This window comes from Ptychodera flava, chromosome 18, assembly GCF_041260155.1.
Source record: "Ptychodera flava strain L36383 chromosome 18, AS_Pfla_20210202, whole genome shotgun sequence".
Taxonomy (NCBI): domain Eukaryota; kingdom Metazoa; phylum Hemichordata; class Enteropneusta; family Ptychoderidae; genus Ptychodera; species Ptychodera flava.
The window spans coordinates 28,967,369-28,993,973 of NC_091945.1; the positions used below are offsets into that span (position 1 = coordinate 28,967,369).

A 26,605-nucleotide genomic window follows, 5' to 3' on the forward strand; every position below is an offset into this window, starting at 1 on the left:
AGAAACAGAGCTAAGGCTTTTATAGTCAGGTGCAGATGATGGGATAGGAATTTGAAAAAAAATGGACACATCAAACAAAAGGCTCTTAAATTGAATAATAAATGAAAATTCCGAGTCGATAACAAAGTCGATTTGACAAGACGGGAATCGCCATGGAAACGAAGAATTGAAATGTCAGTGTCAGTGTAAGGTAACGTCGATGACACAGTATGACCCCCTTTTCCATTAATAATAATAGTCTATCGACTACGGCTGTCGAACAGCTCCGACCTTCGACAACATCGTTCCCGTTATTAGCATAATTGATATTCTGGAACATGACATGTAGTAAGTGAAACGCAGATATTCTAAGCTCAGTTTTCAAAATTGGGTCGAAGGACAAATAATTTTAGAAACCGTCATCGGTTCCTGCTTACAATTCTGCGCGAGACTTGTGCTGGATGTCCGCATTTCATTCGTTCAGTCGGCCCCCTCAGCGTCGGTGTTTCCATTCCGACTCATCTCAGGTGAAACACTAGCCCGACCTCATTCCGTCGCGGAGAGCTAAATCGCGTCTAACTTGCTGGCAAGATGGCGGAGGGGACCGCTGAAGATTTGCAGCTGATCGAGAAAGGCGATCGTCCTGCGAAAACCTACTCCACGGAGGAGGGCTTCGAGCTTCCAGAGAGCCCCGATCCCGAAGATGGCGGTCCGACTGGCGCAGAGCCGTTCGGGTCCAAGGAAATACTGAGCACTCAAAAGGTCCACGGTGACATAGCTCTCGCCGAGGCGTACGAGAAAGCCATCGACGAAGTCGGCTTCGGGAAGTATCAGATCGCCCTGTATTTTGCGATTGGGTTCGGACTTATGGCTGACGGCGCAGAAATCTTCATCGTTGGCTTCATCATACCGAGCGCAGAACGGGACCTGTGTCTCAACGACCGGGAAAAAGGATGGCTTGGTGAGCAGACTCAATCTTTCCACCAGTCTAGTTTAAATTCCTGCACGTTATGCCTCTTTACAGCATAAACAATGCCCCAAACCACATATCAAACCATAATATTATTTCATTATAATCCTACACTTTTTATTTACATGAACTGAACCACCAAACTAAGTTTTAAATATTTATTACTTTATAATGGTCACATAGTGGCCTCATTCCCACTGGTCGCGGTCTTTTCCTTCGATGAACGATGTCTTCCCGCAACAAACACAACATTTACTTGGCATCAGAATCTATTTAAATCAATTTTAGATCTTTCAAAGATATCTGTCAGCGGATAGCTAGCTGGAATCAGAAACTTAATATGTTGACTACATCTAGTATTAAAGTCTAAAATACAGCTTTAAATGCAAAATAGTACATACCTTACGAGCAGTTCCGGTAAATTTAGTCGTGTGTATGTCAGTCTATTAAAGGTAGAGTCGGCTATTTAAAGCGACAAAGTCGCTGTCTTTTCATATTATTTTGATCACCATGGGAGAAGTTATCAATGTTGTTTTGTTCACTGAAAAATGTTGCATTAGCAATCTTTAGAGCTCCATACATACCTTGAGTATATTCAGGTAAATATGCTGATGAAATATTATATATATATATATATATATATATATATATATATATATATATATATATATATATATATATATATATATATATATAATTTTTAACACTGAATTTTTCTCCATACTGGTGTAATTTCTATTCTGACCGGTACCCTCTCAGGTCACTGTGCACTGAATCCATGACCTGTGTAGGTGAGGTCAATGTTACATCACTGAATAATTTATCTATTATTGAAATATAGTAATACATCTCTTTAATTAACAATTGATTGATGAGTAATAAAATATTTCTATCCGTTTTTGTGTTATCTTTGTAGCTTTTGATCATGGCTTCATTTGATTTCTCAGATTATCCGCTCTACTCTGCGATTTTGACACAAATTTCTCACTGAAAAAGGAGCCCCGTGCACGTAAAATCCTCGGACTAGTTGCTTTCCACTCGGCCATCTATTTCTCGCTCACGTGACATCATACATCATATCTAGGTACTGAATTTCGTTGCAGAGTGACTCGACTCCTGTTGGACCATGGCTGCTATCTGAGAAATGCATCTTTTTCTTTAAATGCGAATTTGTCTTGCAAAAAGTTGAGCGCTGTGTCGATGTGGGAAATCCCAGAATTTCGCAAGGCAGAGAGATCTAGGCCTGTTATGTAAACCCAAAGTTAGCTTAACAGCGCGTTCTGATAAACATCGATGCAACCTGCAACACTCGCGTTTCAATTTTCCTAAGAAGAAATTGAAAGTCGTGCCGTGTCGCTGTTTCAGTTGTTTATAGCATGGTCAGCCTGAGAGAGTCACTTTTCACCGACAAGAATGAAAAACACGTTCTGTACTAAAGATTAAAAACGCTCTATAAACATTGCTTTTTCGCTACAAATGCCTTCTGGAAGCCTGCCAATGCTCTGGTTTTACTCAGTTTGTAACTGTTCGAAAATCAACTGTCGACGAGAGAGACTCATTCTCCTGTATCATAAAATTACCTGCAATTACTTTTAATAGTCACGACAGAACCATCCAGTGGCACGTACCCGCTCGACTCCATCGCTATAGATCTATTCTTAGGTATTAATTTAAACATGTCAAAATGTCCCCGTCAATTATTATTGTTAGTACTAAATTTAATGCCTACATATACGGTGTCATACCAGATAATTATCCTGTTCAGTCTCATGTTCAGCCATATACAAGCAGGAATTATTACTGCAGAAGAAAGGCAGGTATCGAAGTCGGAATGATCTCGGGCTTATCGTTGTTTAAATTCTAATTCTAGTTTAAAGTACAGGCAGTCCGTGTATGATTTAGTTTAACTTATCGTTAGTCGTACTGTAGGAATTATTAAAGTTTTGTTTCGCCCCCTGGTCCCACACACAGATCATGTAAAATCCAGGAAAGATTCTGTTTACTCTACAACAGTATATTAAGGCTGACGTCATACCAGGATGATAAATGAGAAAATTAAGCGAAGACGCCGCACGAGGGCATTGAGACTTATTGACAGGCCAGCTGACTCTGAACACGATGAATTGAAAAGTGCAACATCTGCTAGCGAATGCTTGATTAACCATCAGAAGTGAATATATAAGACCTTTCTGTCGTGTTTTTGTCAACTTCAGTTCTACACTTTTTTCTATCGACGCCATGCTCGCCACGGATTGGAGTAACACGTGAGCTTATGATCCACACGAATATTTGATACAGTAAGGCGAAAGTGCTCGCGATCGACCGGCGAATGAGGACACGCGCGTCCAATTGTCACGTGATTAATGTCACGCTGGATTGTGATGTAATAAATTGTATTCATATTTCAGAGAATAAAACAATTAAAACAGGAGCTTGATGTTAATATGGACATGTCACTCGTCTTTTCGCGCCGGATTTGTGTCATCTCTCAGGCAGGTATTTGATGGATAAAGTTATTTTTGAAATAAACAACCCGAAGACGTAATTTAGCGGGAGAAAAGGATGGCAAAAGAACGAGATTTTAAGAGAGTTCATGGTGACGATAATGGCAACAAATTACGACGCGCAGCAATAAGAATAGCGTGTTTCCATGGTAACACTGGCGTTGAGGTTTGGTTTGTTGATCGACTCTCGGAACGCCTATTAAGAGAACAACTGCGAGATGCGTGCGTGCTCTATTCAAATATATGACCGAAAGTCTGAAGCATTGAGGGAGACACCGTAGAGAAGGTGAAGAGGTCACGTGAATTGAACGTGTAATTGCATGACTCAAAGAAATAAATGTTGAATTTTGTGGCTATTAAAATTCCCTTGTGCGATGTCAATAATTGTAGGAATTCCTGAGAATCGCATCACATATGCGGGCAACAAAAAACTGAAAAGGTTAAAGTGTGCGCAGTGGAATTTTTTTCGTCAAACCAAAGCATTTTTTATAGAGCTACATTCAGTCCTTATAAATTTGCTAATTGACAGCGTCGCGTCACTTGCATCATACGTCCCCGTCTTTACTTTACATCCGTAGAGATGCGATCAGCATAGCTAAACAAACGCTGAAGAAGTGTCTAGTTATTATACATTGCACCCAGCAGATCAGTGAGTGAAAAATTGTCGGCCTGGCGCGGTTTTTTGTACCATCGGAGACATGTAAATTTCCCCTGATAATGAAAGTGGGCGTCGATGTCAGTTCTCTAGATTACGTTTACAGGCGCGGTGCCTAGGCGAGAGACTGTAACATGCTGACAACGCATCCATTTAAAGTCGACAGAAAAAGAAAAACCGGAAAGTCACATGCACAAGCCGTGACTGGATCATAAAAATTGTTCATTAGTGTTATTCCTTTCAGCAATTTATTAATGTATTAATACATTCATGGTTTTTTCTCTAGTCTTTACTGTCAAATGTATTTTATCTTCTCCGTATGATATATTCATGCACATAAAAAACATTGAATATTCCTTTTATCTTTCCAAAATAACATTTTTCAGGAAAGCTCATCGACCTACAGATATGGGAGAATGGGCCATCATATCTTATTTCCTAAATGAATGTATTCATTTTATGCAAATTTTCCAACCATGACTCATTATTGATTTAGAATATTCATCAGCCTAAATCGTGCACTATCTGCCATTGATATCATGTCAGTCATTCTGGTGGAAGTGAGCTTTTCGATATGCAAATTAGCCGTGATTAAAAATAACGGAGTTTTGACAACTAGGTCATCTCTGGAGAAAACAGCAAACAGAGGAGAGAGAAAAGAGGTCGAAATCTTTTTACGGCAATGGGATTAATGGACCCTGGAATTGTCTGATTGAAGGCTTTGTTGGAGTGGAGAACAAGAAGCAACGGTTCTGTAGAATCAAGCGATAACAGCCGTGAAATATCGATGGAAAGACCCGAAGCAGTGTGGCGCACTGCTCCCCTGTGACTTAAAACTCCAATCTTTCCAGAAAAACACCATTAAAGCGCGTTGATGATCTCTCTGTCAATTTCCACCCCTCCAATTATACCATGCACGCGATTTATGAGATTAAGGAACAGGTATACTAGGTTCCCCGTAGGAACACGACTGTTGCTCTAATCTCCTATAGGGCTTAGCGATTCCTACGTGTGGGCAGCAATCAGAATTCATGAATATTGTCCTCGTTCGCCGGACGATTTGACCTTATCAGTCGTTGCTGATGAGTTACTTGGGCACTGTACAGCTAAAACAGCTTGGTTTGACATGGACATCAAAAAGCTATGAATCAGAAATATATTACAGAGCAAAATCACCACAGCCATGATCGACCGGACGTCACTTTGAAATCGATTAGTCTGAGAGTCTGAATCGAAAAACATATCTGCTCACGCGTCGCAGTTCAAATTTGCATTCTTTCAGTCCTATTCTGTTCAAATTGAGTGTCTATACCGTTAAAATCAGAGTTCCGTCGATCAAAAGTCCATGCACGTTTTTAATGATGTTTTATGAAAGACATGACTTGTTTTTATACAAATATCATTTTCCTGGCTTTTGTAATCGCTTTTCTAATGTAAAATGCGCCCCGCTGTTGACGTTTAAAAAGAGGCATTGCTACTGATATACGCAGCAAATAGACTTAAATTGGCAAATAAGAAAGACAGTCGTCGACAATTCAGAAAGCGTTATATTTTCCCGTTCCCCGTTTTCAGAATATCCGTGCTGTCAAACTGTCAAAATTGATAGAAAGTTAGTTGACCCGTCTGATAAGGTTTCGCCATCGTCAAAGGAAAAGAGTAATGGACTCGGATAATTCCTCTGCGAAAGGGTTTCAAGCTTAACTTTTAGCAAAACACCGGAGAAAATGGGGACGCTTGAAGTACTTGAGAAATCGTAACCGTACACTATATCACTGCTATTTCTGTGTCCTTTGACACAGATGTGCCGTTAAATATGTCACAGTCTGCCTGCGTTATTGATGACTTTCTCTCAGAGCGGCACTGTTAACCCAGTTCGTGTTAATTTCCGTTCGCCTAAAAAGACGGATGACGTGGGCCTGTGAAGTTTCCATTATAATATCGTACAGACAAAGTACAGGCTGTTTATTAAACTGCTGTCCATTCTATTATAAAAGCTGCCCGCTATGAACGCGAATCTTCAGGGACATTGAATGACGGGATAGATTTTCTTCTCTGCATTGAAGACGAGAAATGTGCGATACACAATATTATTATCCAGAAAGGGAAGACTCTTGAGAATCGTTCATTTTGTTGCACTCATCTGTCTTGAAGGTGAACCTGAGTTACTTATAATACAGCTTACCTTGTCCTCACCCATCAATACAAGACCTTGGGGTTTAAAGCGTTCGATTTGACAAATAATATATATTTCAGGCATTCTGTTATGAAGGTATTGTCGTAGCTCTCTTTCACCGAAGCATTTCCGAGCGTTGGGATTTTTAACGTGATATTTATGATATCTCAGGGAAAGTCACCCACCTGCCAGCGATATGATACGACATTCAAGGAGATTTAACACGCTAAAAATTTGTATCTTCTCTTTAGTCAGGATAGAGTGGAAACTTGTGGAAATACACAGCAACAAACCCGTTGTGTATACTATCAGTCATTTGCTTGTATTCTCCATTTATTCCTTACTTACTAATATGCTAATTGGTTTTGTTAGATTAATGATGATCTGCCGTGTTATTGGTACCAACTAATGGTTGTGGCGTACTTCATGTTTAAGTATTTTGGGACAAAATAGTGATTTAGTTATGGATAATTGTACTTCTAGCGGAACGATGAAAATGAAAAACAGAAAAACCATCATGATATGTTCTTACTACAAGTTAAACACAACTTTCACCTAAAATATGAGATCACTATGAAAAGTAGATAAACTAGAGACACATGTCATTGTTGTAAATTGATTAACACACTACCAACAATTACAGATAATTGAGAACCATTCTGTTACTGAACACATTTATGAAAATCACTGTAACCTTTCGTGACACTTACTGACAAAAGCCCCTAATAAAAATAACTGTGATAATCTTCCAACAAAATTTAATACAATTTTACTCTCTGTTTTCCAAAAACATAATTACTCGGAGCAGAACAAAATTGCACCAGATTGTTCTACAAGAAGCGAACTTTGACCTGGTCATTAGCAAAGCCTTTAATTGTCGTATACACTATTACTATGCGTGTGATGCATATAGGACAGAGTGATCCTCTTAAAAAACACCGTTTATGTTTTTATTTTAGAGCGCTTTCCGGCTTCAGTTCCCGAACAGATAACCCGAGTCTAAAATTTATGGTTCAATTACAGTGTAAGTGTGATCGCAGGTCTCTATCACGACCTTATAACGACGTTTGAATGTGTTCTGACGATGCTTATCTAGGTATTGAAGCATTAAGAATCGCAAAGTGAACTCTCAAAGGGCGGTCACTCGCTTTCATGGCGTGCAGAAATCCCAGTAGGCTTTGCGAACATCCTTGTACTAATCTGCCGTCGACGTGTTCCACACAACTGTTTTAGGTTCACAGGGAGAAATTAAAGCAAGGAGACTGAAGTAATCCAATTATTCGTTAAAGTGATCCGTTAAATTCACATTCATTAAAGTATAATAATTTTATTTTCCCGAATTAACCTATCACTGTCTACGTAGAAAATGTAGAGTTTTGAGCAAAGTATTCTGCCAAAAAAATGTTTTTAGCTTCCCCTATGTAAGGGAACATTGTATGACTTTGTACAGTCCCTTTGTAGTTTGGGACTGCCCAGGGGTACACCCGTACACAACCCGTACCCATCGGCAAACTCCCGAAAACAGCCCAATCAAACTCGGATTATTGAAAGTGCATATGTGTGCAAGAAATTTTTATCAAATGTCATCTCAAAGTCAATGTCCCCTATACAAAACTAGCTATTGGCAATCCATATGAATGTACTTGACTAGATAAGAGTGGTTAGAAGTGCATATTAGTACAACAAATATTTCACTAAAAATGTCAGCTCCCTATACAAGGGCGTCTATGGGGAAAACAAATGACATAATTATTTTACCAATAAAAAACTAGCTATATCTGTGCATTTCTATATGCTTGAACATCGATATGAATGCACTAAATTAGACTTAGGTTGTTAGAATTGCATATAGGCCTAATTATAATATTTGAATTTCACCCCACAATGTCAGTTCTCTATGCACGGGTTTCTGGGGAAGCTAAAAACATTTTTTACTATACTTAACAAACTATATCTTCTATAGATATATGCATATTGTTGATATGAATATACTTGACTTGACTTTGTGAGGATACTCGTATGAGCCCACTGTGTACAATAAATGATATTTACAGGATTTCACTGGTAAATATCATTTCACTCACATAGAAGAGGGACACACACACACACATATTTACACGTAAACACGTAGCGTGTTTTCAATATGGGTTTTCAATATGAGTAGTGTCTTTCAGGTGACAGTAATGCCCAGTGCGTTGTAAATATGAAAATCGAGGTCAAATTCCAAAGAATAAGCAAATTATAGGGACATAAATAAATGGGTGTGAACGTAGGTTGCTCATGGAAGTCTTTTTGGCGAAGCGGTTTCGGGTAAGGTCGAGCTTTCAAATTCGGAACGGGGAGGGGTCACTTTTTCACGACGGAGCACCCTTGTCCGCTGTAAAATACAACAAAATGCCCTCCGCTCGCTGACTAAAAGCTCCTTGTACTAAAGCTAGTATGTTGGCTGCCTTAGCAAAAACATTAATTTCGTTATATGCCGTTTACTTGTCCCACTGAATTGCCCTAGACTCGGCGGCTTGCCACGGTACGCGGCTAAGATTCAGCAAATGTTTCATGCCAAGATCCGCTCGTTGTAGTCGTGCTATGAACGGCAATTAGCCATCGCCCACAAACTTTAAGCCCCTCGTTCGTCATCGCCATCTTACATGTCAGAACACACAAAAAATAAAGCAAATGACGAAATGGAGAATGATAATTACAATACAGAGCAAATGTCTATAACCCCCTGAATATCTTCCACTTTTCAAACACCGAGAGGTATGTTATACAGATCACAGTTTCAATTTTATACACTCAAAGATCTGGGTTTCGTTACATAATTCCAACTCCACACTCACTTAATCTATCAAGTACAAGTTTGTTTTGAAATTCGTGGGCGAGTAAATATCTCAGATCGCTGTCTTTTTCACCTACTCACAGCCGCTTAGGGCCGTGCACTTTGCACCATAGTAATTTGTCCCTTTTGGAGGTGAAATAATCTCCCGGGATTCGCCATATCAGACACAAGAGACGCTTGCCTTCGGCTGGATGGCTGCTTCTAGTTGTATGGCGAAGTACAGGCTTCAGGGACTGTCGCCAGAAAGAGATATGATTAGCGACATACAAGCTGTGCGCTACTTTAAATGAAATGTTATGCAAAGACGATTCTCATACGTGGTTGGCATTGGGTTTATCGAAGGTACGCCTGACTGCATTGATGTTATGACATCGTGTATATGTAAAGCTCCTTGATTAAGGGATGGGCCATTTAATATCCGGGAAGGGGTCTGGAAGATTGATAAGGTAGCATTATTTTTTACTAGATCCATTGTACATTATTTTGTCTCACACGAGCCGCAGGCGAGTTGAGACAAAATATCCCCATCGAGTGTGAGAAATCTGATACCAGGTCCTTGGTGTGTGAGATTCTTTTTCTCACATGACCACAAAATGCATTAAATTAATATTCTCATTAGACACGTACAACATTATCCAAAATCGTGACAACTCTGTCGTCTGCCACTGTACTCTGACCGACTTACTTTGTAGTTCCGGTCCGTGTGTTACTCGTGGTGCCATTGGATAACATTTTGCGCGTGGAACGAAACAGACTGTTTATCATCCATTCAGAGCTTGTATTATATTTAGTGCAGAGTGTGGAACGATTTCTTAGAGTGTGGGATCAATTTTTCCCACACCGTCGATCCCGCACTCCAAGCGGCCAGGAATGTGAGAAATAATATACATGTGGATATGTTCAAATGTTTATGCCTCGGGAACTGAGTGTAATTCTGGTGATAAAATAAATGCTCAGGATTTAAGGAAAGATGACACATCTGCATCCTATAGGTATCTCTACCTATTGAACATCACAAAACAACAATTTCAAAAATGATATCAGCTGAATTTACCACAGAATAATTCCAATAAATACCCTCTTCAAAAGCAATTTTTGATCTTGTCTCTGGATGGCCTGATTACAATGCCCTTAAATATTCAAAGCTGTATTAAATATTGAAATGTAAGTTTCTTAAGTCCTGTTTACAGTTTCTCTTGATTGTGAACTACGCCCATCACAGTATGTTTTAAGTGAAATCCCACCATCGAGATCAACAGTTGTCAGTGAAAGTGAAAGCCTGTATGAGGCGAAAGAAATAAGCAACGGGATTGTAGACAGTATTTGTTACAAAGAAGAATTTGATATTTTTGTGAGGGACATTGTTGACAGTATTGTTGACAGTATACCAATTGGCAAAGAGTCAGATATGATTGTGCGAGACATTATAAACAGTATTGTTGACAGTATCTGAAAAAAAAATTTACATATTGTAAATAGTGATGTTCAATCTTTGAAAAGTTATTTAAGATATTAAAGTTAATTTATCATTAAGTTATCAAAGTTCATTCAGCCTGTAAACCCGTAATTTTGAATCCTACGGCCGGAAGTGGGTCCCCCGGTCTGCCTATCTCTGTTGGCGCAAGGTTCGATCAGTTGTGCCTATGTACTACAACCGAAATGTCCAGTGTTTTGTCAAAAGCACCATTCGATAGATATTCAGTCTAACCCAAACAGTGTCTTTCCTCCAGTTGCCACAATGCAACGTACCATATACATCATAACGACTTATACAACCAATTCACACTATGGCGCCAAGTAATATTGCTTTTGTCTCTTGTTGTCTGCAAGTATAATATTGATGCTGTCATATGAGGTTATCCCACGATATCAGCGCTTGGTTGGGACGTATTGCCACGAGTGAGGGTGCGAGCCGCATCACACGAGTCGAAGACGAGTGTGATGCGGCGCGCACCCTCACGAGTGGCAATACGTCCCAACCAAGTGCTGATATCGTGGGATATAACCGATTTATCATATGCCCATGACCGTATGTTTATGTAAATGGTAATTAAAATGAAGAAATTTTATTAGTTTTTGTCAGTCTTTCGAAGGGACTATGTTTTTATATTCTGCCGCTGGTCTGAGCGCATTGATACATGTTTGTTTACAACAGTTGATCAAGTCATCGATCGCATTGTTTCGAGTGTATACCGTCTAAACAGGATTATTTCAGCGCAATTTACCTCAGTTAAGAAAAGGAATGGAGCCAATTTACTTATTCTGGTCACCGTCCCGGTGTTCTGGTGGATAATTATTACACGGACAATATTGTAAGTTTGAATTCACTTTAATAACTCTTGCTGAAACATGGCTGACGTGAACAGGAACGACGAAGTAGCGCGAAATACAACAGATTGTAAACATCAACTTTTAATTTTCTACAACAACCTGTCCTGTAACTCTCTTTAGATGTGAAATAAAGGAACGTTAAATTCATATGTACTAGTAATATGTTTCGTTTTATATTGAAAGATGGATTTGATTGTTAAATGCAAGATGAACATCATAACATCAAAATCGGAAATAAACAACAATTGATGACGTATAACGTGCCGTATCAGACTGATGTTTTACGTTCCACGTCACGACGCGTCAGAGGAGACACGGATACGGTCATGGGTATATGATAATGTTGCGTATAGTCTGTCGTTAGTTAGATTTTCTATTAGACGACAAAAAATTTAAGATTAATGGACAACCCTTCTGTTGACTGTTGTTCTGCGATGATAAACACTTCAAGCTTCTTAATTGATTTTTGCCTGATTCTTGTCCAGGAAAAACAATCTTTGCGAACGCAAGGTTGATAATTGGGTAATTGGTGTGGGAATATTGCGGGACACAGTTAATGAATTGTCCGTTAACCCCTAAAGGCGAGTTGCCAGCTGTCGTGATAATGTTTTCGGGCACTCCTGAATCGTTGTCGTAAACAGAGAAAATGAAAACATCCTTTCCTTTGATGTGGATATTGAATAATATGCAACTTCTCTCAATAGAAATAACCCAGCAAGACTGATACAGTTCAATACGATAGACTGACGAACACATTCACCTGTTCAGCGCAAACATCGAATAAGGAACAACACCTGTCGTTGATGTTCTAATAATACACGATCGCGTGACCTAAAGATTAGTTATGCTGGAATTCTCTTCCGGAAAAGGGAGTGCTTATTCATACAGGAGAAAATGAATTATAGTTATGTTAAGAATTAAAAAAATTGTTTTCAACATGGCTTCTCCTGTTAAATTTAAATATGCCAATATATATATATATATATATATATATATATATATATATATATATATATATAGCATACGTGGCAATATCTAAGTCATATAATACACGCACATGTATATAGAGCATACGAATATTTAAGTCATATAATACACACAGAGATGCATTTAGACCCTATGTGGCAATATTTAAGTCATATAATACTCACATACATGCATTTAGACCCTATGTGGCAATATCTAAGCCATATAATACACTCACACACATGTATATAGAACATACGAATATTTAAGTCATATGATACACACAGAGATGCATTTAGACCCTATGTGGCAATATCTAAGTCATATAATACTCACATACATGCATTTAGACCCTATGTGGCAATATCTAAGTCATATAATACTCACATACATGCATTTAGACCCTATGTGGCAATATCTAAGTCATATAATACACTCACACACATGTATATAGAGCATACGAGGCAATATCTAAGTCATATAATACACACATGTATATAGAACATTCGTGGCAATATCTAAGTCATAATTCATAGCGGGAGGTGAGACTTTTCTAATATCGCTTCATTAATGATATAAATGCTTCAAAATAAGAGGGCCAGTGGCGTTTTGACGCTGCTTGTTGTTTAATTTTTTATGTTTCAGAAACGTTTCTTGTTTGACTCCCAATAGATGTGAAAACACTGTGTCTCTGACATCAAAAACCTAGAATGTATCGAATTTGTTAATATCGTTAATAATTAAGTCTACGCTCCCATTTCTTTTGATAATATGATGGTATTTAATATTTACAAAGTGCAAACACTGCTCAAAGCTATCGATCTTTTCATCGTGTTCGAGATAAGACATACACAGTACAACGATGAAAGAAAATCGGCAGAAAAATATGATAATATAATGTTCCACTCTTTTTAATGCCCCCTAAGGTATATGCACCGCTGTATTTTACTCACGGAAATTAAGTTCGTGAAAATTTAACGTGTTTTGACAAAGAGAGAGAAACGCGATACTGGAGAGCACGCCGTCTGTTTTGTCCAGGGACTCCGCACACAGAGGGTTTTATCTTTGCGCAAAATGTGAAGCATATGCAACGTCTTAAGATGGCGGTCATGTCTTCTTTTTCGACAACCAGACGTTTTAATAAGTGGCCTAAGGTGCTATTGCTATCGTCAGGGTCTTATCTCTATGCGTGTCTACATGGGATTGCGTATATGTCTGTTCGTGACGACATTTACAAGCAAGTTTGACAGGTTCCAGGGGAGCTTTTCGGGTATAATATGATAATAATTAGGATATCGGTGATTTTTAATACTTACAGGGATCTAACCTATACTTAACCTGATACTCAGAACACTGTATCCTCAGCAGTCAAACATGCATTTTTCCTTGTGTATTTATGGCTGTTATTTCCTTTCATTTCTCACTTCTATAAGATAAACTTTTGATGACAAAAGAGCTCGTTATCATGTAAATAAATTGTATGTCATAGACGAGCTGTAAGTTTTAATGATTCCATGCCTTTTTTCTCTTGTATGCCAACTGCAAGTTCTCGTTATACTCCCAAAAGCACATTGAAGCACCTGCTATTATATTACGACTTGTCGAGGCAGCGTCCCTAAGTATGAAATGCTTAAATGTTATCGTTGACGTTCGAAGTCTAATCCGGACAAACATTCACTTGTAAACAATAACAATGCTGTCTACTGGCTTTCTACAAGCTTAAGTGTACCTCAACATGCTTTTAGAAGTAGAATATGAAACTGTATAGTTGACAGTAAAGACAAAAAATAGTTTTAAAACCCACCAAAAACAGCTTCTGCCCCTGTTTTCCAGTCATTTGTGTATCATTCGGTATATAATTATTTGTTCATCCTAGAAAGTTGCCTGGATGTCGCTTAAAGGATTCGACAACTATTTGTTGTAGCTAAATAATTGATTTTAAATTGGCTGACCAAGCAAAATAAGTGCGCCACCACTACTACATACAGCCACTGCCGTTCCATGAGTAACATGAGTAAACATGGCCATTACAATATATGTGCAATGGATATATACAAATTTGTCGTGATCAAAGATTTTCAGCCCTTCTGTGACTGATAAAGTTTTTCAAAATGTGACAAGATGGTCCGGCGGTCTTCATAATCCCTATAAGACAGGCACAAAATATTTGCTATCATGGTATATTTATAGAAAAAGCTGTTAAATTTACTCTATTTTATCGTTTTGTTTATTTGCAGGTGGTATCGTCTTCGTTGGTATGCTGCTTGGCGCTCTCATATGGGGAGTTCTGTCCGACAAACATGGACGTAGGAAGTGCCTACTGACGGCTCTCAGTGTCAACGCACTTTTCGCCATCATCTCTGCCTTCGTGAAAAACTACGGCTTCTTTCTGTTCTGTCGACTTGCATGTGGAGTCGGGTAAGAATCTGAATTTAGCATGGCAAAATGAACCTTTCTGTTGGGGATAAAACAATTATACCAGCCTCAAACCCGTCCGTGCTAGATTCGTCAAGCTATGAAGTCATCAGCTGGCATGGGGTCCATAAAGATTTTTCCGGCAGACAGGTTCAGGGATCCGATCCAGTACGGCTGTTAGGAAAATTCAGCGCAAGCAGAACGTTATAGTTTTTAATCTATTCATCAGAGTACCGATGTAAACTGTTGTCAACGCTTGTTCCTCTGCTTTCTTCTAGATCTGAAGTTCGTTTAAAGCCCCGATAGCTGCGAATTTTATGCATTGTTTTCATGATTTTATTTTCAAGCCAAAGTTGGTTCGTGTATATGTGCTAACTGCAGGACATGTATAGAAGTATCACTGCTCGCTGATTTGGACTCGGACCATGCCTACACGTTTTAACAGGTTAAATAATAAACGAGTGCATGCTGCAATCATAAAATGACGCCCCCACGGAAAGTATTTCCTCCACATAGACATCGTGATCATAAAATAAACAAACATGATGCCATTTACTTGAATGCACAACACACATTGACCAACATTTTCTTGTTGTAATCTTTATTTTCTCTGTCACATGATTATTTAAAATAATGTCAAAACGTTTTGCGTGACACTATCGACACGGCAGTGTTATTTCAGTTTCTAATGGGTCTTATTCAAAGAAAAATCTTGGAAAACTGGGGTTATTTTAAGATCGATTCATTGCACATACGCAGCTATTGGAGCTTTAAGTCTGGTATTTATGGCCTTTGTGAAAATCCGTTTAATGCTCGGAGTGCTTTTAAGAAACAAATACTAGTATACGTCCTTGATAACATGTAGACATCGGTTTAATGGACAAACGATTATATTTTCTCTAAGTGGAGTTCAGCTATACGCGATTGCGCAAAATGAATAAATTAAAAACGTACCAAAGCTTAGCGTCATTAAACATTAAAATAATTCTTTTTGAACTTTAATTTTAGTTGACCTTTAGAGTTGAACTGTCTTGCTACTAAAATCGCCAGTACACGACTTGAGCACCGACTCTCATATTTAAACTTAAATTTTGTAAAAAACAAACATCTTCTGCCTGGCAAAATACGAAGTACAATTAAATATTGACATTTTTTATCTCGTGTAGCCTTATTTCCCCTGGGTTGTTCTTATCTGTTTACCATTCTTGTGTTTTTTGATCAATTTAATGGCCGATTTTTGAATAATCATCGGACAGTGTTTAAGGTCTCTGCTGGGATTAATGGGTATAGATTGCTGCGTGAATATTTATGTATTATGCGTTCTGTCGTGCATCCTAAGGCTATTTTGCGCAACATGAGATCACCAGGGTAGAAATACACGGCATAAACTATCGTCATTAATTGCAAATCTTGCTGCGGGGAGCTCTCAAAACAAATGTCGTTTTGAACAGCAATTGTGTCATTTAAAATCGCCTTTCAAGGGGCCAGTTATATGAACACACAGATAAAAAACACTATTTGAACATGACACGTTAGCACAGTGTGGAAGCCCGGTTTGGAAATGGAACCAATACTTTTGGGAATACCCTCGGCGTGTTTTTTCTTAAGGAAAACATTCCATGTTACTCCTGGGTAATAGTTTCATTTATTTGGGCAGAATAAAGCGCTAGACTTGCATTGATTGAACGATTCCCGAGGCGAGCGCTTAATTGGGCATTGGCAAACCGTCTGTATTTTACAGAATATCTTTACTTAAGATTTCGGGCGAGGAAGAGTAGGAATGTATAACTTTTGTTTTTTGGCTTTCAAATGTGAAATTCTCACATACACGAAAATGTACAACGCCAAAGAAATCATCAAAATTATACTAAACCAACGTGAAATGATCAGAAGAAAAATTGGGTGTACACAGATATAAAGTGATAAATAGTCGCCATATGCCGGTATGATAGCATCGATCGCTGACTTATCAAAAGATGCTATAGGATAAGACAGTGCCAAATACATCCGGTTTTCCCGATAACTGCTGCTAGCATCTATGATAAATAAAGAAAGGCATGATAAAAAATTTATTTTCAATTTTGCATTTTCTTCTCTTGTTGCAAAAAAATGATATTTAAATGTCACCGCGCAGTGCCGATTGACTTGATATGACGGAGAAAACCTCACCACGCACACATCGATTTTCCTCTACGATTTCACCGCTTTCGTGTCAACAATTTCTATTCATACAATGAGATATCGTTGTAGACATTCTCAACCTTGCAGATCAGACTTGCGTCACAAGTTGTGTTTTGCGTGTCTTTTTTTTGTTGCTCAGTAACAAAAGTGAAACTGACAATGGCTCTTTTTTGTTTAGTTTTTGAAGGAATGCCTTTATCTCCAGCGGATATGCAATACATATATTCAGGCTTTGAATTCAATCCCACTGACCATGTTCCGTCACGGGCATGTTTTTTACTAATCGCTTTTAGTGCGAAAAGTTTGATGAGATCATACAGTGTCAGCTGACATACCACTGAAGTTACGTCGGCCAATGAACACCTTTCACGGTACATTTTGTAAGGATTACCCGGATGTTGATACTTGTGCTTTTAGAGTGCATTGTGAGACGATCACGCTAACAACGTGTGGTGCGATTTGACGAGGCTGAGACTCAACAAATATCGATTTACATAAAAGGTGCTTTCAAATTCCTATCTTTGGTTTGTAGTCAGCTTGTCTGTTGCAGTGCGTACAAAGGAAATGGAAGAAAACATTTTCCATCATCAAGATGGAAGGGCTTCCCAGTACGTCACTTTACCGGGAAATAATCATGCTAGACCTGATTCTCCATATACATACATACATACATACATACATACATACATACATACATACATACATATATATATATATATATATATATATATATATATATATATATATATATATATATATATATATATATATATATATATATATATATATATATATATACACGCACACATATATTATCAATATATGGGTGTGTGTGTGTGTGTGTTCAAACTTTCTCAGAAAAGAAATACACTTGGTGTAATCGAATGTACGAAAATCGTTCTTAATTTTCATGTAAAGCATTTCCCAGAGGAATCTAAACTGAATAAGATGTTTTGACGAAAATAACGTTACAGCGAGCCACAGCTGCATGGAGAGGCATCGCTATTATTATCAAATCAAGCATATCATATCATCCAGTGTAGAGCAGAAACGCCAAACGTTCCAAATGCTGAACGTAATCGCAAGGAAAAAATCTAAAACCACCCGCTCCATAGGTTTTTCATTGCTAATCATGTGCAATCTTTGTCAAAAAAAATCTGGAAACTAGAATTGAGCTTTCTTAATATTTCTTGAACCTTAAGGTAGAACGCGCCTCGGGGACAGATAGTCGGACTCTCAAATTTCTATATTCTTTTGTGATCTACTGCTTGTTTGGGCTCATTTTAAAGCTCTTGGAGAAAGAAAAACGTTTATTGTCTTAATTCTTCAAAAGTCCAAAATTTTATTTTTCTCTCATAGAGTTAACACAGGAATGGCGGCCATTTTGAAGTTCAAATATCGCAAAATGTTGGGTAATTTGTTTCACTAGTTCCAAACTTTGCACGGTGACACTCGATTGTTATTGTTGATTTGGTAAGAGAATGGTTGAAAGTTTCATTCAGGAATGCTTGAGCAAAACTTTAAGCCTTTCACTTTTGAGGTGCATACTACCTTAAATCTCCCAAAACTTCTCTGGTATCAACATGTAGTATTATCTCCTCGATGTATTTCTGATGCGGCAAAAACATAGCGCGGCAACATTTCCCCATTACAACTGTATTCATTAAAATGTTGAATTCCAGTAGTGCATGTCTATACGTTTGGGCATTTTTCCTGGTCACAGTCACATATCTTTATAAACGAAAGAGAAATCATTGCTTGAATCAGATATCTTACAACGTCCGAAGAAATATTAATCCTGCCTTTAGATGGATTTTATCGAGAAAAGCAAAAAGAAAATACAGAAACTAAAGCAACATATGTCATAATGAGATGAGAAAAGAAATATCTAGAGGTATGTTGACGTAAGCAGGTGTATTTCTTCCCTGGTTTGATCTATAGATTGCCCTGCAGCGAAGGAGTCGCTTTCGCTTGCATAGCATACAATTTGAATCCTAGAACGGGAGATTAATTTCTTTGTGCGGCTCTGCTTTGCGGCGCGGTAAAGCAGGAATCACGTTATATGCCATTTAAGGCTGTCTCCGTGTAGCGCCAGCACTCTGTCACGCGTTCACAGAGATTGTAATCAGAGCTGTTAACAGAGAGTTTCCTTTTAAGTCGTGACTCAAAATTTGACATCTTCGAAGATGGAATCACGTTAAGAACCGAAATAGCGAGGGAATGGGGAAATGCAACCACGACTCAAAGTATCGTGATATTTCATTACAAATATATCGATATAGTGGCTATGAGGTAAATGTTAAACGGCATTCGAGAATTGAACGTCATAACACCTGACTGTGTGCGGGTGTGTACGTATGTATGTATGTATGTATGTATGTATGTATGTATGTATGTATGTATGTATGTATGTATGTATGTATGTATGTATGTATGTATGTATGTATGTATGTATGTATGTATGTATGTATGTATGTATGTATGTACTGGCGGACGGATTATAGCACTTTCTTTTTCCCGTTGGCAGGTTTCCATGTTGTTATTTCTTTCCTGGCGATAACACTCACTCTACCCTTACTTGTTTTGCACTACAGGATCGGTGGATCAATTCCTATCACGTTTGCCTACTACAGCGAGTTTGTCGCTAAAAGTAGTCGTGGAGCGAATGTCACCTGGCTGTTGTTTCTGTGGACGTGTGGGGGCGTCTACGTTTCTCTGATTGGATGGGGTATTATTCCAAGAACAGGTAACCATGGTGATAAAATTCCAATCACTTCCAATATCACATTCTATTGTGTAGACAATTACAATATTCTTACATCTGTTGATGTCTAAGGACCACTTTCATTTTATCAATGAAATTTACAGTTTTGAGTTCCGCAAAACTCGTCACACTATAAACTGCTAGGTGATAAACTCGAATGACTGAACGAAACAGGAAAGTATTACGGCTGAAGTAGAAAGAGAGTGCACACAGATGCAAATAGTAGGCCCTACAAGTACAGACAGCGCAAAAGTAACGAACAGAGACAGAGGGAGACTCATAGCCATGATAGATTCGGACAAGAAGCCAAAACAAAGAAAGAAACACGGAATTTATTGAACTACCAGAAGAGTCTAAGAAAAGTCGTACGATATTTTCCAATAAGAGAATGGTGGATGTGCGAAATCTAAACACTTTTAAGGATCTTTCCACAGATACTACAATCGCTAAGGTCGATATTCAAAGTGAAATTTTCACCGCAGCTCTTTTACTTCGACAGAAATCAGCTTCACGTTGTCGCCGGAATTTACCGTCCATAGCTGGAGGATCTTTGTTCTGCTCGGTTCCTTGCCGTGTCTAGTTGCCATAGCGATGCTGTTCTGCATGGAAGAGAGCCCACGCTATTTGCTCGAGGTCAGTTTCCCAAATCGCATGCCAGTGTTGACTCCAGGAGTGTAATAATATTGAGGGGCGCTTTTATAAAAACCAAATGTCTTTGGACGAGCCATCCAGGCATTCACCTTTCTCAAAATAACCGATTTTGCTCATCTCGTTGTACTGTGCTTTCAACGCCAGTTTTACTATTTCCGTTAGGTTGGAAGACACGATGAAGCCATGGAAATCCTGAAAAAAGTGTACAAGATAAACCACGGTGGACGAGACGATTTCTCGGTAGGAAATGTTTGCCTCGCTTTGATTGTTGGTGCAGCCTGCTGCAGGATTTTCACTCTGACGCCGGTCAGGGAAGACAATTATACGAAGTACGAATTCAAAAGCTTATCAAAATGTATGGAATAAATTATCTTCAAAGAATGCTGGTTTCCTGAACATTTGAAGGGAATTCATTTCATGACCATTTCATTATTTATATCTGCAAAGAATTTGTGTCCTTCTTTTAATCTTCACGCGGGAATTTAAGTCCACTTTCCCGTCCTCTAATATCTTATTTTTGTCATATTCTACTAACAAGTCGTTTTGACATTGACAGCATTAGTATAGTAAGAACGCGCCTTGATACAAAAAGAACAATTCTAACTCTGCTCAAAATATCCCAAGGAATGTTTAAACCATTCTCTTCATTAAAAAGGGTTCAAAGGTTATCGTGCAAAGTTTGTGATTACAGAAACAAATACTTTATGCTGTGATAGCACTATGGCGACCACAGACTAGAACATTACCGAAAGAAGTTGAGTCTACCAAAAACCGTCGCAGAGGCGCATTTTATCCTTCCGATGGTAACATTGATGAATAATTTAGAACAGAATTTAGCCTTTGGACTTTAAACATTTTGATATATCCTGTATGTTTCTGAACAAACTATGTCCCAAAGGAGACAGTTGTCTTTTATGATCATATATTGAATTGTTTCAGTAAAAAGGACGACAGGGTGAAAAATAATCACAAATTTTCATCTTTCTCCTGTAGGTGACAGAAATCAGAGTGCCCACTCGACCACAGGAATTTGCCGACATCGACAAAGACGACTCGGCCGTGAAACGGTTCTTCGTTAAGCTCGCCTTCAAAATCAGACAGGTAAAATGGACGACGAAAGCTGTGTTCCTATAAATGAGATTAAATTCTTAATTAAAAAGCTTAAAGTTGATAAAAATCTAACTAAACGACTGATCAATCAATAATGATACTTTTTGGACCAATGAGACAACAGGGATGGAATGATTAAAACATTTTGCTACATTTAGAATACCATGAAATTCTCTATCACCAAACGTCTGCATGGCTGAAGAATTCAAGGACAATGTCAACCTGGTAGTACAATTCAACGTTATCTTAGGGGGACTGTGTACTTTATACACTATTAAGGGGCCTGGATGACTTTTACAATTATGCTTTGTTTTTAGTGTCAACCATAATTCCATAATTTCTTGTTCTGCCCCTCAAAGCATGTTGAGGTACACAGCATTCAGCTTGTCTAATTAGCCTACACATGCGTAAACTGCGTTGTTATTGTTGACAAGTGAATACTGGTCCGGACTAAAATTCAAATGTAAACAATAACAGAGCATTTCACACATATAGATGCTATTTTGACAAATTAAATGGTGGATGTTTTGACATTCTTTTGGAGTATAATAAGCACTTGCGACTGACATACGTGCAATGCATACATTTCAAGCATGTCTCTTATAGGCTTCCACACAGCAAAACACTACCGATCATCTTAAAGTGGCACTCCCACTTGGTAACATTTTTAAAGCACATTTTTTTAATGCCAACGGGCGATATTTGACGTGGCGACTGCGCGCGGATCATGAGATATCGATAAAAACATGTCCTCAAAAAAGTAAAAGTTTGAATTCCGGTGGCCCACCTAAATTCAGCTTCCGAACATCGAACGTTCGGCACTGGGGCCATTGTTAACTAAGCTATGGAGTACGAGTCTACGCTAACGCTGCTGTACGCCACAGTACCACTCGCGTCGGTGATAAGTCATGCCCCTTGCGGGAAAGTTACTGACTCGGAGAAAAAAACGGAAAACAAAGTTTGCTGATTCCACCAGAATTCGCATAGGTCACTAGCACAGATACGTGCGGTTGATACATTGCGGCCGCCGCGTGGTATGCATAGACGCTTACCGCGCGTGCAGCGTACTGTGTGGCAGACGACAAATGTAGTCATCGGAGGCGGCTAATATTTGACACCTAAAAACTGATGTTTATGTGATATTGGTTAAAAATATAGTACAACTGATTTAGAATAATGAAAACGACAAAAACTAAGGAGAAGTTTTACTTAGAATAATGAAAACGACAAAAACTAAGGAGAAGTTTTACAAAACTTACCTGAGGTAATGGCATAATGCTGTATATAAAGTCTTTGCAGTGGGAAGTAAATTAATTTCGTCGTTCGCACTTATTGTAGACTCCATAGAATATCGTCAATCAGCACAACAACAAACCTTCGGGGGATTTCGGGTCAAAATCAGAAACGATCTTAAAACTTCAGGATGTGAAAAATACGCTCGGGAAATGACATATTTTTATCGAAATCTCACGATCCGCGCGCAGTCGCCACGTCAAATATCGACCGTTGGCATTAAAAAATGTGTTTTAAAAATGTTACCAAGTGGGAGTGCCTCTTTAAGTGTCATTTCATGACAAATGGTTACGAGATGAACATATTCATTTACAGTAACTTTGAACAAAAGTTTGCGATTAGCCCTTCTCAATAAATCAAATCAAAACAAAACATAACAAGACAAAATACACAACAAAATCCAAGTGAACGAAGAAAATATGGAGACATGTTTATCCATGAAATAACATTGCAAGTGCAAAGTATGGCTGGAGATATGTTTATTTTCTCTCTATTCACGCAGGGCTGGGTAAACTTCACTGAGTTGTTGGAACCACCCTTTGTAGGGATAACTTCAATTCTATTGGTCTGCTGGTTTTGTACGTCATTCGGGTGAGCGATATCGTATTTTTAACATGTTAAAGTTTCAATAATACGATCCCAAAATCGCGAAAGACACAGGAATTTATGAACTTTAGGAAAGGTGCAGTGACACGCAGTCCTATCATAATATTTTTACTTAAAATTCACAGAGATTTTTTCTGCTACCTTAAACAACTCTTTTGATGTGATTTTTTTATCGCCATGTTAGAATTCAACCCAATGACATCTACGTGTATAGGACTTACACACGTCTTCACTCACTGACCAGCTTAAAGCAAAACAAGCATATTTAGTACTCAGAGAATGGCAGACAATACATGGTGATTTCTGTGAGATACAAATACATGCTGCAGATAGCTTTCAGCATGAATGTAAAACTGTCGTACAATTCAAGTTAAAGGTGGAGAAAAACTTCCCATTTGATAGCCATTTCTCTGGAAACTACAAATGAAAGAACTTTTTAGAATATCTAGATTGTTCTCCTTCGTTACAGCTATTACGGGCTGACATTGTGGTTCCCAGAGTACATCAAACGTCTTGAAACCCTGCAGTACCTGACTGCCATCGAAACCACCGAGAACTGCAGCGTCAGCGACATGACGTACGTGGGTCGTCTTGAGAACAGGCACTACATCAACTGCAATTTCACCGACGTCGCCTTCGCCCAGGTGGCCATGAACCACGTGACCTTCGACAATTGCTTGTTCCGCGATACGGCGTTCCAGGACGTCACGACCATGCAGACTTACTTTGTCAGCTCAACATTGGTGGACTGCGTATTCAACTACACCGACTTCTATGATTTCAAATTTCGCCAGTGTACACTGGAAAATACCAGATTTTACAATCTCGAGGACAAGTGTCGTATTGACTTTAGTCTAGATTATAATCCGCACACGGTATATTTTGAAAGTTTTATCAGCTCGTTGTGTGGATTACCCGGCTGTATTGTCACAGCATTGGTTATAGACAGGATAGGGGCTACCAGCATTTACGGTAAGATATATATAATATTTTACATTATAAAGTTCATTGGTGACATTGTCTGTCAACATGCAGACTGTAGCTTCTGTCTCCCTTTATATCTCCCTGGTTATCTATTCACTTATCCATTCATTCATTTATTCATTTTGTTCGTGAGTTATCTATCTATCTATCTATCTATCTATCTATCTATCTATCTATCTATCTATCTATCTATCTATCTATCTATCTATCTATCTATCTATCTAGTGCGACTCTGTATCAATCTACCTATCTACCTATCTGTCTGTCTATCTATCTATCTATCTATGTCTGTCTGTCTATCTACCTACCTACCTACCTATCTATCTATCTATCTATCTATCTATCTATCTATCTATCTATCTATCTATCTATCTATCTATCTATCTATCTATCTGTCTGTCTGTCTGACTGTCTATCTATCTGTCTATCTATCTATCTGTCTATCTATCTATCTATCTATCTATCTATCTATCTATCTATCTATCTATCTATCTATCTATCTATCTATCTATCTATCTATCTATCTATCTATCTATCTATCTATCTATCTATCTATCTATCTATCTATCTATCTATCTGTCTATCTATATCTATCTATCTATCTATCTATCTATCTATCTATCTATCTATCTATCTATCTATCGTTATTGAGCCAACACACTCCGTCCATCTCATAGCGAAATTCTTTGAGGACTAATTCGGCGTATATTTTATTATTCTTATTCCGCTGATTATTATTAACTGAACCAATTTACATATTCGCTAGTCTCGCTGTCTCATTTATTGAGGCTGAATATACACTATTCATGTTCTGCATTTTGTTTATATCCTTCCTGCAGCAACCTTCACTATAATGTGTGGTGTGGGGGCGTTCTTCATATGGTGGGTTGATACTGAAATTAGCGCCGTAGCCTTGTCCTGTATAATCCAGTTCATGAGCCTTTGTAATTGGAGTGCCATCGACGTTGCGTCTACCTTACTCTACCCTACAAGTAAACGGTGAGGGCGCTTCAAAGTTTTCCTGGAATAAGCCTAAATGATAAAGTGTTGTCCACAGAATTTTATTATGCTTTTTCCATGTTCGAATTCAATGTGTTATCCTCGTGGTTAAGAGACCGTGTGCAATGTACAATATGTAAATAATGCGATAACGTAATTTCTGGTACGTAACAAAAATAAGTGATAGAAGTATTTACTTATCATATTAAATATTGTTTATGCAGAGATTCTTTCGGCAGGGATTCTGATAGTTATTTAAAAGGAACTTCAAAGGTCAGACAGAAAGGAACACAAATCCCACTAAAAGTACAAATAATCGAAACAAGCTAATTTATATTCGAATCTACATACAGTACATATCTGCATATATAATATACCAAGCTTTATCATCGATCAAATCAACTAATGCCAAGATTCCGACAATTAGTTCTGTTGTAGCATCACTGAAACAAATCTTTCCAACAACATCTTGTGTATTTCAGGGCCACAGCGTTTGGACTACTGTCTGCCTTCTCGCGTGTCGGTGGCGTCCTGGGCAACGTGTCCTTCGGTAACTTCCTGCACGTCAGCCGTGCGATCCCGGTCCTCCTGGCGGCGGCCGTCTTCGCAGTCGGCGGTTTTCTGTCTCTCAAGCTACCGGATACGAGGAAAACGATAATGGTTTAGATAGAGCCGCTCACTGATTAAAACATGAGTATATATAATTTTGCTTTGCTCAGAGTGCACCAGACTCGCCGTACAGTGAGCACCCTAAACGCTCGACCAATCTCGGAACAGATGTACGTACTTCTATCTTAAACGACAGCATACAATTCTGAGTAGTGAGAGGGCGAACTGACGCTTGTCCTGTCTGATTTTACATGCGGATGGCTCCACTGGGAAGAGCTGGTACAAATGATTGTGAAAGCTGCGTAGCAACAAGGATGTTTTTTTTGTGATAAAAGAAAATAAGTAAAAGAAACTATGGACATCAATACCGGCTAACTTATCGGTCCACGTCAATATCGGCTGACCTTTGGTTCTCGCCAACACGATGGCTAAATTTTCATTCCTAAATGGTTCCCTTCTATCTTCTAAACATTTGTGTGATGACGAAACATGGTGAAATATTTCCCAATGTTGCTTGTGAATATGATGTAAAGAGATGCTTTATCAATAAATGTAAATGTTGAAATTGTGAGATAA

At 38.4% G+C, this 26,605-nt stretch overlaps 1 protein-coding gene across 1 annotated transcript; it reads left to right on the forward strand.

Moving 5' to 3' along the window:
• Positions 1-224: 224 nt before the first annotated feature.
• Positions 225-26,605, forward strand: LOC139117317 (synaptic vesicle glycoprotein 2C-like). Its single transcript, XM_070680327.1, has 10 exons — positions 225-940; positions 14,655-14,835; positions 19,608-19,759; positions 20,277-20,410; positions 20,591-20,668; positions 21,422-21,529; positions 23,334-23,422; positions 23,907-24,409; positions 25,261-25,420; positions 25,903-26,605. Exons 1-10 carry the CDS (start codon positions 571-573, stop codon positions 26,084-26,086), a joined length of 1,959 nt encoding a protein of 652 aa, XP_070536428.1. The 5' UTR covers positions 225-570; the 3' UTR covers positions 26,087-26,605.

Coding starts and splice junctions, on each gene's coding strand:
- LOC139117317 (XM_070680327.1), top strand. CDS start 571: ATGGCGGAGGGGACCGCTGAAGATTTGCAGCTGATCGAGAAAGGCGAT. Junction 20,669..21,421: donor GTGGACGAGACGATTTCTCG/GTAGGAAATGTT, acceptor TTTCTCCTGTAG/GTGACAGAAATCAGAGTGCC. Junction 23,423..23,906: donor TGGTTTTGTACGTCATTCGG/GTGAGCGATATC, acceptor CCTTCGTTACAG/CTATTACGGGCTGACATTGT.